Below are 16,345 nucleotides of genomic sequence, written 5' to 3' on the forward strand. Positions count from 1 at the left end.
GAAGAACGAGAGACCAAGAGAGACAGAGACAGAGACAGACAGACAGAGAGAGAGAGAACAGAGACAGAGAGAGACGAGCGAGAGAGTAGAGAGCGAGAGCGAGAGCGGAGAGAGAGAGAGAGAGAGAGAGAGGAGTAGAGAGAGTAAGACGAGAGAAACAAGAGAGAAAAGAGAGAGAGAGGGAGAGAGAGAAAGAACATAGACCAAGAGAGCAGAGACAAGACAGACAGACAGAGAGAGAGAGAGACAGAGACAGAGAGAGAGAGCGAGGAGAGAGAGCGAGAGGATAGAGAGAGAGAGAGGAGAGAGAGAGAGAGAGAGAGAGGAGTAAGAGAGGAAAGAACGAGAGAACAAGAGAGAAAAAGAGAGAGAGAGGGGAAGAGAGAAAGAACGGAGACCAAGAGAGACGAGACGAGACGGATGCAGACAGAGAGAGAGAGAGACAGAGACAGAGAGAGAGAGAGAGCGAGAGCGAGCGAGAGAGAGAGAAGGAAAGAGAGGTCAGTTCAGGGTCTTGTTTCAAGGGCCCGGTTAGGATGTGTTGAAGCCTGAACCAGAACTCTGACTAAAGCAAGCGTTTCCCTCGACTATCAGGGTTTTCACTTTCAGAAGAGCTGATTTCAATCTCGGTGAACCAGCTCAATCAACCTGGGATTAGACCCACCAGGCAGTCCCTGAACGCTTGGCTGAACGAGAGACTGTGGACAATCTCCACCAGGTTTCGCTGCTAAAACAGTTTGGAAACAATTACAGTGAACCCACCATGCAGGACCAATCAAAAGTCGTTAGGCCCTTCCTATTGGGGCGTGAGAAGCTGCGCTTGTGCTTGGAAACGCTGTCGTAGACTGAGACTAGTTAAAGCCATCCAGCGTTCCTCAAACTGTTGTTATTCTTATTGGTGATTAAAATAACAAAACATGTATTTAAGTGGAGCGCAAGTTTCCTATAAAGCCTACTGAAGTGAACACACATATCTATTTACATGCGTGTCTGTCTGTGTGTGAGTGTGTGCGTGCGTGTGTCCTGGTGGACTGAAGTCCTCGATGTTGATTCCTCCTGACCCTCTAGGACACACGAAACAGTCTCTCTGAGAAACATGCACACACATACGCACATACACACATGCACCCGCGTGTGGTGTGGCTCCCTCCAGGCATCTTCCTCTCGCCTTGATTCAATAACAAACGCATAATAAGCAATTTAGCAGCGCCAGCGAGACTGGAGTTACGGCACTGCTGGGTTTCAGAGTGGAAACAAAGCCTTGAGTCATGGGCGGCAGATGAATGGAACACACAGAACACTGCCGTCCCTATCGTGGGTGTGAGCGAGCTAGCGGGGAGAGCGAGAGAGAGGGAGAGAGAGGGAGAGAGCGAGAGAGTGACAGTGACAGAGAGAGAGGGAGAGGGAGAGAGCGATAGAGCCAGAGTGAGAGAGAGAGAGGGAGAGAGAGGGAGGGAGAGAGAGGGAGAGAGCAAGAGAGAGAGCGAGAGAGCGAGAGACACAGTGACAGAGAGAGAGGGAGAGGGAGAGAGCGATAGAGCAAGAGAGAGAGAGAGAGAGAGAGAGAGAGGGAGAGAGAGCGAGAGAGAGAGCGAGAGAGAGACGGACAGAGAGAGAGAGAGCGAGGAGAGCGAGAGAGAGAGGACACTTAAATCTTCACACACTAGCGTGCGTCTCCTTCCCTTGCCCCTCTGGGGAGCAGCGGAGACAAAAAGCCCATCGCTCCCCCAGATAACCCCCGCTCCGCCACTCTCTCGCCCGGTGTCGAACGGAGCCCCACCGCCTGGTAAATTGTTTATTCAATCTATTTACTTAATTAGCGGTGGTTATTTACCCCTGAACAGCCGTGCCAAGGCACCGAAGGATGAGGCAGCTTGCCCTGGCGGGGGGTGCAGCCGGCGCGGGAGTGTGTGTGTGTGTGGGGGGGGGGGGGGGGAGGGACTGGGGGTTGGCAGACGATGTGGCTTTAATACAGACGGACAATCTGCTCCGTAGAGCGGCCAGCCAGCCACACGGACGAGGCGCACACCGGCTGCTCGCAAAACGACCTACCGGTGTCGTCACGTGTGACCCGGGCGCCATGACGAAGAGGCCGCCGGCTAGCTCTCCGCGCACCGCGATTGGTTGAGGTCAGCGACGGGAGGATGCCTTTGACGGGGAGTTCGAAGGGGAAGGAACAAGGCACCCACCTTTGCAGACGTTGCAGCATCTGTTGTCGGGGAGGATCTGGTCGGCGCGCGTGCAGTTTAGCTCCGGACACGGCTCGGCCACCTTCACCATCAGACCGTTCTGGAAGGGCGTGGATAATGGCAAACGGTAAATGGACTGCGTTTATAGAGCGCTTTTCTAACCAGTGGCCACTCAAAGCACTTTACAACATTGCCCAACATTCACCCATTCATGCACCCCTTCATGTACACATTCACACACCGACGGCGGTGTCAACCACGCAAGGCGACAGTCAGCTCGTCGGGAGCAGTGAGGGTGAGGTGCCTTGCTCAGGGACACCTCGACACAGCTAGGAGGAGCCGGGGATCGAACTAGCAACCTTTTGGTTACCAGCCACCCCGCTCTACCATAGGATGTTCATCGGAACGGTTCCGTCAGGAGGGCGGCAAAGCCATACATACAAGAAGGTTGTGCGTTTAATGGTTGCTATAATCTACCTGCCCACCATCATCAACGCGGTAAATATTGACGGCTAAACAAAAGTGTTGTTTTACCCTTCACTGTCACAGGAGACGAGGGAGGCCGGTGTAGTGGCTGTGCGGCAGACTTGTCCAAACAGATGAATCAAAGTCTCCGAGTTGACAGCTCTCAGGGTCTCTATTTACGACAACACACCCGGCATTGTTGTGCACTTTGCCCAGCTGCTAACCTCAGCGGCAGCAACAAGACAACTACAAAAATGGCCGCCGGGCAAAAGTCCCATGACCGAAACGGGAGCATAGACAACAGCCAACGCAGATGGCCTCCTCCTCCCATGAGCCCTCCAGAGCTAAAAGCCGTGGCTGCGGTCCGTACCACCGACCACAGCCGTCCGTGCGAGCGCTCTGGTGCTCCCAGAATGCCACGTTCTGTCTGAGTCGCTCCCATCCTTGTCCCCCACACATCCTCAGTCTCCTTGAAACGGCTGCTTCAAAGCTGTCCTCATCAACCCGCCTGTCTGTCGGTCCGCACATGGCACCAATCTGAACCTCTCCCGATGGGGACGGCCACGATGTCTCCTCTCTCTCTGCTGATTCGGTTTCGCCACACACACACACACACACACACACACACACACACCGTGGCACAGGCTCACGTTTTGAGCAGCAAACAGCACAGCGATAGCAGCGCTCACCTCTAACGATCCATACCGCTCGCAGCCTCCTGCACTTTTTATTCCACCTCCAGCATCAAACACCAGTGAGAGTCAGCGATACAGGCCGGCGTGATACTCATGGCGCATTACGCAGACAGGGGGAGAGCGAGAGAGAGACAGAGACAGAGACAGAGAGAGGGACTGCGAGAGAGACTATTTGATATTAATTGAAAGCCTGGCAGTCTGTTCCCCATTGTGAGTGCCTGCCCCGTATTGAGAAGCTGTCAGAGTTACCAGGAGTGCTACACACACTGCGCTGGCTCTGTGCGATGCGAGGAGCTCGCTACACACAAATAAACACAAGCCACTCGACTGATTTGACATCATTGTGGCTTTGTGTTCCCCTCGTCTACACACCTCTGTGGCTCTGTGCTTCACGTGTGACCTGACAATGGAGCTGAACGCAGGCTAACTACATCTCACTGGTGTTATATGGTGAACCATCAAAGGGTTCATTTTGTTGCTACATCCCTCAACACTACTTGTGAAGGATTAATGTGCCACAAAAACCTGAAGGCGCATTTGGTTATAATGATCGTATCAGCGGGACAATTTGTCTCATAAAATTCAAACCCGTGATAGGTCTAGAGTTGTTAATGACCCAATGTGCATGCTGAGCTCCAAGTGCATTGGATACCAAAAATCAGCAGTAACAAATCGCACACACACACTGGTGCACACACACAGACGCATACACTAAATTGGATCGTCAAGTCCTATTGTGGGTGACAAAGGATGTGAATGCCATTGCTTAGTGAAGACCTACTATGCACACAACAGACTGTCACCAGCCTCGGCAGACAAACCGCGACGCAAAACAAACTATGATTAATATGCGTGACTCTCGCTCTCTCCTCTTGTTGCCATCCCATAATACTCGGAGCAGATGGGAAATTGCACCCAATAACAAATAGGCAATTTACAAGCACTACAGGCGTACTTTGTAAGGGGAAGTCTGCAACTGTTTAAATCAAAGCTTTCAGACAATCATGAAAATAATGCTTTAAAGGTCTCAAAAGGCTAATTGCAAAGAAAGAGATTCCATTGTAAACAATTAGTGGCGTGCAACACTCTCATCCTCTCCATGTAAACACGCCTTCTGTAGATGAATGGCGCCTTCTTAAAGGGGACACTACCTCTGTTCTGCTCCGGATGGGGATAAAGCCTTTCATTATAGACTGCACAGTGATTAAGCCTGTGTGGAACCGTTCCTGTTTTTCTAATTACCTCGCCAGGAGAGAGAGACACAGACAGAGAGTGAGAGGGGGAGAGAGAGAGAGAGAGAGAGAGAGAGAGAGAGAGAGATGATTGGGCTAAGACTAATAACCACCGGCCAACGGAATAACCATGCAGACCAGTAGACCGATTATAGATCAATTTACGAATGGAGAGAGAGAGAGAGAGAGAGAGAGAGAGAGAGAGAGAGAGAGAGAGGAGAGAGGAGAGGAGAGAGAGATGAGAGGAGAGGAGATGAGAGAGAGGAGAGCGAGAGAGGAGGAGACGAGAGTGAGAGAGAGAGAGAGAGAGAGAGAGAGAGAGAGAGAGAGATAAAACGAGAGAGACAGAGAGCGAGAGCGTGCGAGCGAGCGAGAGCGAGCAAGAGCCAGAACCCCTGCCCAGTTAACACAGAATGGATTGCTGCAGCGAGGTCGGAGAAGGTACCTTGCATTCCCTGCAACTCTTGGACAGGAAGCGTTGACCTTCTGAGAAGCTCTGGCCCATGTAGGTGCATTTAGCTGTCGGGGAAGAAAACACATAGAGACTAAATAGAAAAAAATAACAGCAGTTAAAATAACAAAGCAATCACAACGGTGTAACAAGAAGGGCACAGAAACAAGGCAAGAAGATAGCAGGAATGATTCTCTCGCGCAACACATTATGTTCCCCTGGGAGATTTTTATAAACAGCCTCGGGAATTGAGAAAAGCTCAAAACCATGGTTGGGATAGCTTGGGTCTGTGCGGAATGGAGGGAAAGAGAGAGAGCGAGATGGGGAGAGAGAGAGCGAGAGAGAGAGCGAGAGAGCGAGAGAGCGAGAGAGAGAGAGAGAGAGCGAGAGAGAGAGAGAGGGAGAGAGAGAGAGAGAGAGAGAGAAGACGAGCGTGAAAGCCCATCTGCGCGTTTTCGACGTGATAGCGAGGGAGACGGGGGAGAGAGAGGGAGAGTGCGAGGGCTGTAGCAGCCCATTAAGAATACAACAGAGGACGGTCCTCAGCAGATTCCTCTGGTGATAGGGCAGAAATAGCACGCCACGAGGCTTACGAGATGGAGCCTGCCTGCGCTGCTCTCTGGGGTGTGGACTGAGAGGCAGAAGCAGCAGCAGCAACAACACTGCTTTCTGGAGCTCTGCCGTTTCCTCTGAGCCAGACCTCAGATGTTCACAGAGGCAGGGGGGGGGGGGGGGGGGGGGGGGCTAGAGGGTGTTGAGAGAAGAGGAGGAGGAGGAGGAGATAGAGGAGGAGGAGGCGTTGAAATTATTCACAGACACAGTCTATCCCAGTGGGATCGTGGTATTTCAGTTAAGCTGGTAAGCAAGGCTAAGGCCTCTGTGGAACTGTAACAGTAAGTAGACCCCCCCCCCCTCCACGCGCTGGGAGCCAGGAGACAGCGTGGAGCAAGTCTCCTCTCTCTCTCTCTCTCCCCCGCCCTCTCTCTCCCCCGCCCTCTCTCTCTCTCTCTCTCTCTCTCTCTCTCTCTCATATATCTAGGTTCTGCCAGTTCTCAACATTCCCCATCCCTCCCCATCCAGGGCACTTCAGGAGCCCTGACACATCGGGGTCCGACCGGGGCCACCCACGTGCCAGGCCGGGGGCCCCTACTCACGTCGACACTTCTTGCAGCAGGTGCCGTTGATGTGCACGGCCAGAGAGTCCTTGGAACAGTTGGCCGGCGGACAGAAGATCCGCCGGCACTCCACCACGCCGTTCTGTGGAGGACAGGAGGAGAACCTTAGAGGAGGACAGCCACCTCCCAGAGAGAGAGAGAGAGAGAGACAGAGAGAAAGAGAGACAGAGACAGAGAGAGAGAGACAGAGACAGAGACAGAGACAGAGACAGAGACAGAGACAGAGACAGAGACAGAGACAGAGAATAGAGAGAGAGAGAGAGAGAGTAGAGAGAAGAAAGCGAAGATGAAAGCGAGAGATGAAGACTGCGAGAGGGAGAGACGGAGAGAAATAGAGAAAGAAGGAGCCTTGACACCTATACGTCGGGCGGGACGTACATCTGCACACAGACCCCTGCCGTCCTCTGCGGCGAGCTCAGCGTTCGCGGGAACACGGCGATGTAATGCGATACATCAGCCGGGGCACGAGACACGCGGCAGACAGCGACGTGCCGAGGCTGCTCAAACCGCCACTGCACCGCGGAAGGCAGGTGGAGGGAGTGTGGAAAAAGACCTGGGGCTGTGTCTCAGTTACACCTGTGATCTCCCTGTACCTCTCTCTCTCTCTCTCTCCATGTGTCTGACTCTCTCTCAGTATCTCCCTACTGCTACCCGTGTCTGTCTGTCTGTCTGTCAGACTCTCTCTCAGTGTCTCCCTACTGCTACCCGTGTCTGTCTGTCTGTCTGTCTGACTCTCTCTCAGTATCTCTCTACTACTACCTGTGTCTGTCTGTCTGTCTGTCAGACTCTCTCTCAGTATCTCTCTACTACTACCCGTGTCTGTCTGTCTGTCTGTCTGTCAGACTCTCTCTCAGTGTCTCTCTACTGCTACCCGTGTCTGTCTGTCTGTCTGTCAGACTCTCTCTCAGTATCTCTCCACCACTACCTGTTTTTGTGTCTGCATGTGTGTGTCTCTCTCTCTCTCCCCCCTCTCCCCCCTGTGTGTGGGTGTGTGTGTGTGTGTGTGTGTGTGTGTGTGTGTGTGTGTGTGTGTGTGTGTGTGTGTACGTGTTTGTACGTGTGTGTGTGTGTGCGTGCACGTTTGTGCGCACGTGTGTGTACGCGTGCTTCCATCTCCCTCTCCACCACACATGACTCATCTCGTCGGTGCAGGCGATCAGTAAGTAGCGCGTGGGGGGAAATCAGGCGGGTGTGATGCGGTGAGGACGTCCGAACGCCTCCTCGCTCGGCCGCCCCCCCCCCCCGCGGCCCCAGCCTGGCCTGGTTCAACACTACCGCCATCTCTTTGGGGTGGCGGTATGAGGTGGAAGTACAGAGGGAGGCTGATGGTTGGACGCCTGGAGATGCCAACGCCAACGTGAATCAGTAAAGCGGTTGTCTTCCCGATACGGTATCGTAAAGGGACTGAAACATTTTACCCCGACTCCTCAGACCAATCGCTTTGGATAAAGGCATCTTGATGTGCAGTGCTAAATGCCCCAAATGTACCCTGGCGATTGATTGTACTGTCAATGCCCACGGAGAGGGAGTGGTGTTGGAAATTAGCTTCGGCTATATGCACGTCAAACGTACAAGACATCGGACACTGCTTCTGCAACTGTCAATGCTTCGTTTTACCTGTCCCTTACGAATAAACCAAAACTGAGAATCATTTGTACAGCAATCGATTCGGTTCCATGGTTTAAGGGAGCAGAGAGAGAGAGGGGGGCGAGTTAGCTAGCTAGCGAGAGATTGGTGTAGAGGAGGGAGGGGGGGGGGGGGGTGGGGGTTGGCTAGCCAACGAGGGATTGGTGTAGAGGAGGGGGGGGGGGGGGGGGGGGGGGGTTGGCTAGCCAACGAGGGATTGGTGTAGAGGAGGGAAGGGGGCGACGCCCACCTTGCAGGCACAGTTGCGGCAGTTCTCGGGCTCCAGCCACAGCTCCTTGTCCCGGTAGAGGAGGCCGTTGGCGCTGCACATCCGCTCACAGTGGCACCCCTCCAACTGGGTCAGCCTGGTCTCTGCGTAGTTCAGCTGGACACAAGGGAGAGGGGCGTGGTCAAGACAGAGGGGCGTGGTCAAGATAGAGGGGCGTGGTCAGGACAGATGGGCGTGGTCAGGCCAGAGGGGCGTGGACAGGACAGGGGGGCGTGGCCGTGCGTTTCAACGGCGACACACACGACTTGCTCATACTCCAATGTGTCAAGTGTGTGCTCACGTAAGGACACAGGGTGATACATATGGTGTACTGTGTATGCAGACTATTGCGCACGCACACGCAGAAGGTCACACCGCAACACACACATACACGTGGAAATACAGAAGAAAAGCCTTCCCAGGAAACACCTATTAAACATTCCCTTCTTTATGGATTTATTCGTAATTATAGTCGCAGCCTAAATCTTTTCAAGCAGATTTTAATCACCTCAAACTTTTCATTTCTGTGCGGAGGTCTAAAGCCCTAAAGTCCCAAAGTCTCAGGCCAGGGAGGTATATAAACAAATCTTAATAGTATTCAGTTTTTCGAAAGGTTTCGGCTTTAGGGGGAAATAAATGTGGGGTCAAGTGGATCCTAGCTAGCACCTCTAGTCTAATTTAGTTCCACCTCACGTCCAACCCTTGAGTGCTCGCTCGCTTACCTAACAAACACGAGAGCATCATCATCATTTAAGGCTGAAAAACTGCCTTTTGTGCTGAAGCGGGTTCTTCAGAGAGAGATGTGTTGTTGAGATGCATTGGTAATTAGTTGATGAATAGAGTGTCACGTGGTGCCTCTAATTGCACTCGTGTTGCAGGCCTTGGGACCTACTTTACACACAAGCATCAAGCACAGCATGGACCTTTAGGGCTCTGCTTCTCGTTCGCACTCTCTGATCGCTCTTACTGCGCCTGCGCACACACCCACTAAACACACACACACACACACACACACACGCACACGCTCCCCCCCCCCCCCCCCCCCCCCCCACACACACACCCTCCCACAGAAAACACACACTCTCCCCCACACACACTCTCCCCCACACACACACACACACACTCTCCCAGACACACACGCTCTCCCCATACACACACACACACCAAACACCCACCAACACCCACACCCACACACGCACACACCCACACACCTCCCCCCCCCACACAGACACACCTCCCCCCCCCACACAGACACACAGAACTCCCCCTTGTGGACCCTGGTTGCCCTGAACAACCACGTCCCAAAGGGGAGATGCTGCTGTTGACAATTTCATCACTATGGTGACACTCGCAAGGGAGGACTCAAGGAGTAAGGGCGCCATGCACCACAAGAACAAATCACAATAAACAGCACATCAAACACACACACACACACACACACACACACACACACACACACATCTCCCCAATCTACTTGTGACTGACCCTCACACAATCAATTAGTGCCGTGTTCATAGGGCAGTCTGAGAGAGATTGAGCCGCAGGGCTCAATCTCCCTCCCGGGGTCAGGAGGTGAAGTTCCGACCCGAGGTTATCCTCTGGGTCTGATCCTCGCCTGCTACCAACAATTACCACAAACCCTCGCGCCCTGCCTCCCCTTCGCTCTGACGCTGGCCAGAGCTAGGCATCAGCCAAAGGACAGCGGTGGAAAGAATTATCCTTCCCTCTGCGCTCTCTCTCTCTCTCTCTCTCTCTCTCTCTCTCTCTCTCTCTCTCTCTCTCTCTCTCTCTCTCTCTCTCTCTCTCTCTCTCTCTCTCTCTCTCTCTCTCTCTCTCTCTCTCTCTCTCTCTCTCTCTCTCTCTCTCTCTCTCTCTCTCTCTCTCTCTCTGGAAAAGGTTGGCTGTCAAAGGGCTTCATTTCGTTCAGAGGGGATTCCTTGCTGGGGGGTTGGGCGTGAGGGGGGAGTGGAGATAATGGGGTTGGAGATGGTGGGGGGGGGGGGTGTAGATGGGAGAAGCATCCTGTCAATCCTCTAAACAAAATGTCTGAAATGCAATTTCAGACCGCGAGAGGCTGTAGTAGTTGGGACAAAATACACACCTGTACTCTACCAGGCCCAAATACCACCAGACACTTTGAGTCTAGTTCTTAAATATACACATATGCCCTCGGAACGCAGTGGATAGACAAGGCTAGGCCCCAGGGGAGAAGAGGACGGGAGAGAGGGAGGGAAGCCAAGACAGAACTCATCTTTTGTAACGTTGATGTGCTCAAATATTGAGCTGGAGTTGGGAGTGTGGACAGAATTAGAAACGAGCCACAGAGAGAGAGAAACATGGATCTGCATTTCTTAAACATTAACCCATTGTGTGTGTGTGTGTGAGTAAGTGTGTAGGTGTGTGTGTGCGTACATGCATACATCTGACAGTCAGTGTGTGTGTGTGTATACAGGACCACAGGCTACTGTACCCCCCGTTTAGCGCTGTGACCTTGACGAGCCTTGGAGCATCCGTCTCCCCTCACAGTTATGACTGTCCTCCCCATCTCCATAACAGCAAGACAGCACCCACCAGGCTCTCCGTCTCTCCCTGTCCCCCCGCCTCCCCCTCCGTCTAACGGACCACGCACGCACAGCCTCCACGGCGCTGTTAATCCACGCATGACGAGGCATTCGTGTAAACGCATCCTTCCCCTCCCCGCCGTCCCCGACACCTCTCATCACACAGCTGGGGACGGCAATTATCGCTCACCTCCACCTACCCCCTCCCTCCCTCCCTCCCTCCCCCCCTCCCACCCCGCGTGACGGACAGGAGACGCGATCGCTTCCGGAGACGACAGTGTGTCATCCGCCAACACCCTGGCACCGCAGGGGTGGGAGGCAGGATGAGTAGAGGGGGGAGAGCGCGGGGGAGAGATGGGGGGGAGAGAGGGCGAGAGGGGTGGACCCAGCGGTAGGCTAATGAGCTCCGTTCTGCTCTTATTTACACCGGGATTGCATCATCGAGGTCGCGGCCGTCTCCACCTTCGCCCCCCCCCCCCCCCCCCCCCGTCATGCTGTCCATCTGTCGTTTGCGCTCCCCACGCGCCCGAAAAAACACGCCCAGCAAAGGAAGCGTGATGGAGGCCGCGCACGTCAACGGAGGAGGAGGTGGGAATGCGGGGAACGCCGTGCGTAGGTTAGGTTAGGTCTGTGCGTAGGTTGCAGATCTTCACACGTTTGACGTGTGTTATTGGGGGCAGAGAACGCCGCATGGTACATGATGGAAAGATAGGCAGAGCAGCTGTTCACAGAGGGGCGGTCACGGGGGCGTGGTGGTGGTGGTGGTGGTGGTGGTGGTGGTGGTGGTGGTGGTGTTGGCGGTGGTGTTGTGGTTATAGGGGTGGGGATGGTGCTGGTGTTGGTGGTGGTGGTGGTGATGGTGTTGGTGGTGGTGGTTTTGGTGCTGGGGGTGGTGGTGGTGGTGGTGGTGGTGGTGGTAGTGGTTGGGTTAGGGAATACAGAATGTTTTGTATCAGTTCATAAAAGTCTACCCTGGATTAAACGACTAATCTGTTGCCCACACGGCAGGGGGCTTTAGTCCAACAAGCAGACAGAAAAAAAGGTTTAGCAATTCTGTTAATAGCCACACTTATCGGAATAGCGTACCTTTAACAATTTACTAATGCAACGCCACCAAAGGAAGAGGCCGTTTGGAAGAAGAGGTTACTTAGAAAATTGAAATGCTAAAAAGAGCCTGTTTGTAAAAAGAAGGGGCTACTTAGGTAAATGAAATGCTAAAAAGGCGAGTTCCTTGTGAATAGACAAAGTTGAACATTAATGCTAATGCTAACTACTGTTAGGACTAGCTTCTGCTGCATAATTAAATCTGTCAGTGTTGCAGAATTTATGTTAATCACCAACAAACAATAACAAAATGAATGCTTAATAACACATAATTAGAAAACGATCAATAAGGTGAGATGTAAACATAACAAAAACAAAGTATTGCTCAATATAAAACAGTTAGACTTAGGTCGAACGAGCGGTTGAAGTATTTTCCAAACGAGTCCACAATAGGGCCGAGCGAGAGCGATAATTGTTTTTTCTTATTTATTTGACATTTTTAATCACCACGATGTCATTCCATTATCGATCAACTAGAGGTTCAAAGGTTGTGTCCAACATGCTAATTACCAACACACACACACTGACACGCGCACACACACACACACACACACCTGCGACGGCGGCTCAGATTAAGAGGCGACCAGCGTCCGGGCACTCTCACCTTCAGGGTCATCTTGGCCAGCACCTCCTGCAGGTCCATGATACCCTGCACCAGGCTCAGGAAATCACTGCAGGTCGGACAGGCTCAACACGGGAAAGGAGATCAAGAGCGAACCGAGGGTAGCGATACCGGGGAGAGAGAGAGAGAGAGAGGAGGAGGAAGACAGAGATTAGTGACATCGAACCCCGTCGTTCAACCGCTGTCGAGAAAGACAAACGCCAAGTTGAAAGGCAAAGTTGAGTAAACTGGAGGAGTGGGGGGGGGGGGGGGGGGGGGCTCAATCAGCTTGTGCTATCCGTGTTAGCACTACGCCTTGTAGCGACGCAGGTCGGATCCGCTCCTGTGGTCCCACGCTACATCCTATGCTAGGCTGTCCTCTTCACCGTCTCCTCAGCTAAAGGCAACGGTGCGGCCATCAAAGATAAAAGTAGATATTTCTGTGTTTATGTTTTTATAATGTTTTGGGTACAATACTTAAATCAAGGCCGGTGGTATTCGATCGGGCGTCGGTGTCAAAAGCAGAGCGAGGAGTTGTGATTACACGGCTTATTGATCAGTCCCGGGTGTGGATGGGGGGGGGGGGGGGGGGGCTACAAGGACACAGCAGCCACCCTGCGTCTTCATCTGGGTGACAGTAAACAGATGGTGGAGCGGGGCGAGGACAGGCCTGTGACACAGCGAACAGGAGGATGGAGCCGTGTGGGAGGTGGAGCACTGTCCCATGTCTGTAATGATTACCAGGGGTGACGCATAAACAAGCACTCTACCGCGGGCCCAACGCCACGGTCTGCAGGTGTTGTGCTAGTGATCTTTGTGTATCGAAGGTACTTACTGCGGTTCAGGTTAGGGCACTGGGAGATGTAGCCATTCGGAGCGAAGATCAGCTTCACGTCCTGAATGACGCCCTGTGCGACGGGGATGGAGACAGAGCGAGGGAGAGAGAGAGAGATTGTGTAGGTATAGTTTTAACGTGTGTATTGTATAAGTCGGTTGTTTTTGACAATTTTGAATCAGGTATTCCGAACAAAGTGTGCCAGGCTTTCACACGGCGGAACGCATTGGAAAGCACAGAACGAATTGGTTTTATAATGACTTCTCTAACAGTCTATAGGGGAAAGGCGTATAATCTCACACAAACGCCTGAAACCCATTTTGACATTCATCAATCATCTCGCGGTTGCATACGATACCCCACGAAAACACTAGAAGGACATTATAATTGCACACTTTGTTCGCCATCGATCATCCCCTCTCTGCAGGTTGCCCGGTATATGTTGAATCCATTCAAAAACACATTTGGAAACGCAAGTCTGCAAACAAAACTCTGAATTTTTCCTTTAGTGTCGATTGGCTTCTTTTTCTCCCAGAGCGATCATTGAGGAAAGGAGGCTGGGAAAGCCTGCATGAGTCATGGCGACATTACGTCCCTCTATGAGCAGGGGAGCCGGGGGAGCCGCGCCGGACGGTGTCAGTGGGAAGGGGAAATAAAGATGTGCATCAGGCCCAGGGGGGAGATGGAGGAGCCCTGATCACAGGCCATTGTCTGTGATCAGTGGGTCATTCAAGCCCTGTCGGGTGCATTATGCCCCCCCCTACTCGAAAAAGTGAACAAACCAACGCACACACACACATACACACACACACACGTGCGCATGAATGCCACACAGACGTGGACACATACACGCAAACCGATAAATGCACGCACAAACATGCACACAGACACATGCGCGCACACACACACACACACACACACACACACACACACGCACGCACGCGCGCGCGCGGAGGTGATGGAGGATTCTCTGAGCTGTGTTATTCCCGCACAAGGTCTACCTCATCACCTGGGGATTCGGCGAGGGCGTGTTTGATGACCAGATTTACAAGGAAGGACAACGCCGCATCTCATTCAGCCGAGTCTGACCGCGGCTTAAATATTCTGTCAGCGCCTCAGTGTTTTTGTGTACGTGCTGCAGGTTTGAAACGTCCCTGTTGTGGTCGCAGGTGTTTTGCCTCCATTAGCCTCCGCTCATGGGCTAATCATCGACGCGGCCGTGAAGCCGAGGAGGCGGCTCGCTCTGGGCACCTCTGATAGAACGGGGAGCACCTAGCCTGAGGGAGTGATTATACACTGGCGCGGACGGGCTTATTACGGGCCGGTGACAGCCACAGATAGCAGGACTTTACAGTTTTTTTGTCAGAGCATTTGAGTTATTGCCTTCGGGATGTAAAGAGAATTTTAAAACATATGGACAAAAAGACTCCTGAAATAAATTGCCTACCCTGGCTAGCTTCAGCGAGGGCTGATTAGCTAGCCGCAGAGAGAGCTGTAGGAGAGAGAGAGTTGGGGGGAGAGGGGGGGAGTCGGGAGGAAGAGAGCCAAAGAGTGGGGAGAGGGAGAGAGAGAGAGAGATTTTTGGGAAGGAGAGAGAAAAGGAGGAGGAAAGAGAAAGAAAGAAAGAAAGCGAGCGAGTGAGCGAGAGAGTGCGAGTGTGGGGGTGGAGAGAAATGGCGGAAGAGACAGAGAGACAGAGACAGGGACAGAGAGAGAGAGACAGAGAGAAAGAGTGGAGAGACAGCAAGAGAGAGCGAGAGAGAAAAGACAATGTAAAGGTTAAAAGGTGCCAATACAAATAAAGCGCTGAGGAGCGGAGAACAGCGCGAGCCGTCCGATCAATGAACCCGCCTCGACGCAGGCCAGCATCTGTTCGCCATCCTGCACCTCCGCTACATCTCGTCATCCTTCATCGTCGTGTGCCAGATATCTGCACCGCCCCAGCCCCCTCCCCCTCTCTCTCTCTCTCCATTGTCTATAAGTGCTCTGAACAATAGGTCGTGCACACCACACCGACGGCTCGCTGCCCCGGCTGGGGCTGGAGTGGGGGGGGCGGCGCCCGCGGTGGCCGGCCCGGCTGGCACAATGGATCCCAGATAAAGATCATCTATCACGCCAGCTCGTTGAGTAAGAGAGGCTCTCAGGGCTGGTGTCGGCGGCGGCAAGATGGAGGAGAGACTCCGAGCGCAGGCTGGCGGTGATCAATACGTTTTATTTAGAGCCCTAGTTAGCCGGCCCTGTCCCTATCTCACCGCTGCCGTCCCCTGCTGTTCCCGCTTCCTGCCTGCACGCCTCTCGTGCGGCTGGTTGCTAGGGCGGGCTGATGAAGTAGGGGTGTATGCGCTATACAATGCGCCGTGTGTGTGCCGCGGTATGGATTTGACAAGCGGGTTTTTGATCGTACTCTACTCCGCCTCGCTGAGGGACTTTTTTACCGTGCTATTTTTATTCTTTGACAGTTCCAAACGGTGTGATCATTAAAATGAAAAAGGCGATCTTGTTTTTCTTCCTGCGGCTGGAGTCGTGTAAAGTGAAAGGAGTAGAAAAAGTGAGCATTGTGGAACAAGATGAATTTGAAATTGTTGGGTTAGGTCAACACATTATTCCAGTCCATCAGCTTCCTATTATCTGTCTGTCTCTGGCCTTGGCCACCCACTGATGTGGCCACTTAGTAGACCTACTATTGATTCCTCCATGTTTATCCCTTATTTTCTTACGACTTTCTCAAATGCAAAAATGTTCCTCGGGTACCTACCGGACATTTTTGTAGATTGTAGAGACGTGTTTCGCAAAAAAACAAACCTTTACAACCAGTGACTGTGATTGCAACGTGACAAGATAACAGTGTAAACATCAGGTTCTCCCTTTCGCACTGGTTTACACACACACACACACACACACACACACACACACACACACACACACACACACACACACACACACACACACACACACACACACACACACACACACACACACACACACACACACACACACACACGCCTGTGTTGGAGAGTAGAGGTGTATAACCCTCACCATCGCAAAAAATGGGGAAAACTTTAGTATAGTCCTTGCGATAAATTCCTCCCATGTAGCGTCCGCCTGCTGTGAGCATGTGTAGCGGGTTTAGAGAAATTAGTTTA

General features: G+C 52.7%; 1 protein-coding gene across 1 annotated transcript in view; it reads right to left on the reverse strand.

The window, feature by feature from the left end:
• LOC130403591 (protein kinase C-binding protein NELL1-like) overlaps positions 1-16,345 on the reverse strand; it is a 151,447-nt gene that overhangs the window by 86,351 nt on the left and 48,751 nt on the right. Inside the window, exons 6-11 of the mRNA XM_056608008.1 lie at positions 13,203-13,275; positions 12,371-12,453; positions 8,084-8,218; positions 6,187-6,289; positions 5,027-5,100; positions 2,190-2,289 (exon numbers count right to left, since the gene is read on the reverse strand). Coding sequence (XP_056463983.1) covers positions 2,190-2,289; positions 5,027-5,100; positions 6,187-6,289; positions 8,084-8,218; positions 12,371-12,453; positions 13,203-13,275 — 568 coding nt within the window. The remainder of the gene's footprint in view (positions 1-2,189; positions 2,290-5,026; positions 5,101-6,186; positions 6,290-8,083; positions 8,219-12,370; positions 12,454-13,202; positions 13,276-16,345) is intronic.

This window comes from Gadus chalcogrammus, chromosome 14, assembly GCF_026213295.1.
Source record: "Gadus chalcogrammus isolate NIFS_2021 chromosome 14, NIFS_Gcha_1.0, whole genome shotgun sequence".
Classification (NCBI taxonomy): domain Eukaryota; kingdom Metazoa; phylum Chordata; class Actinopteri; order Gadiformes; family Gadidae; genus Gadus; species Gadus chalcogrammus.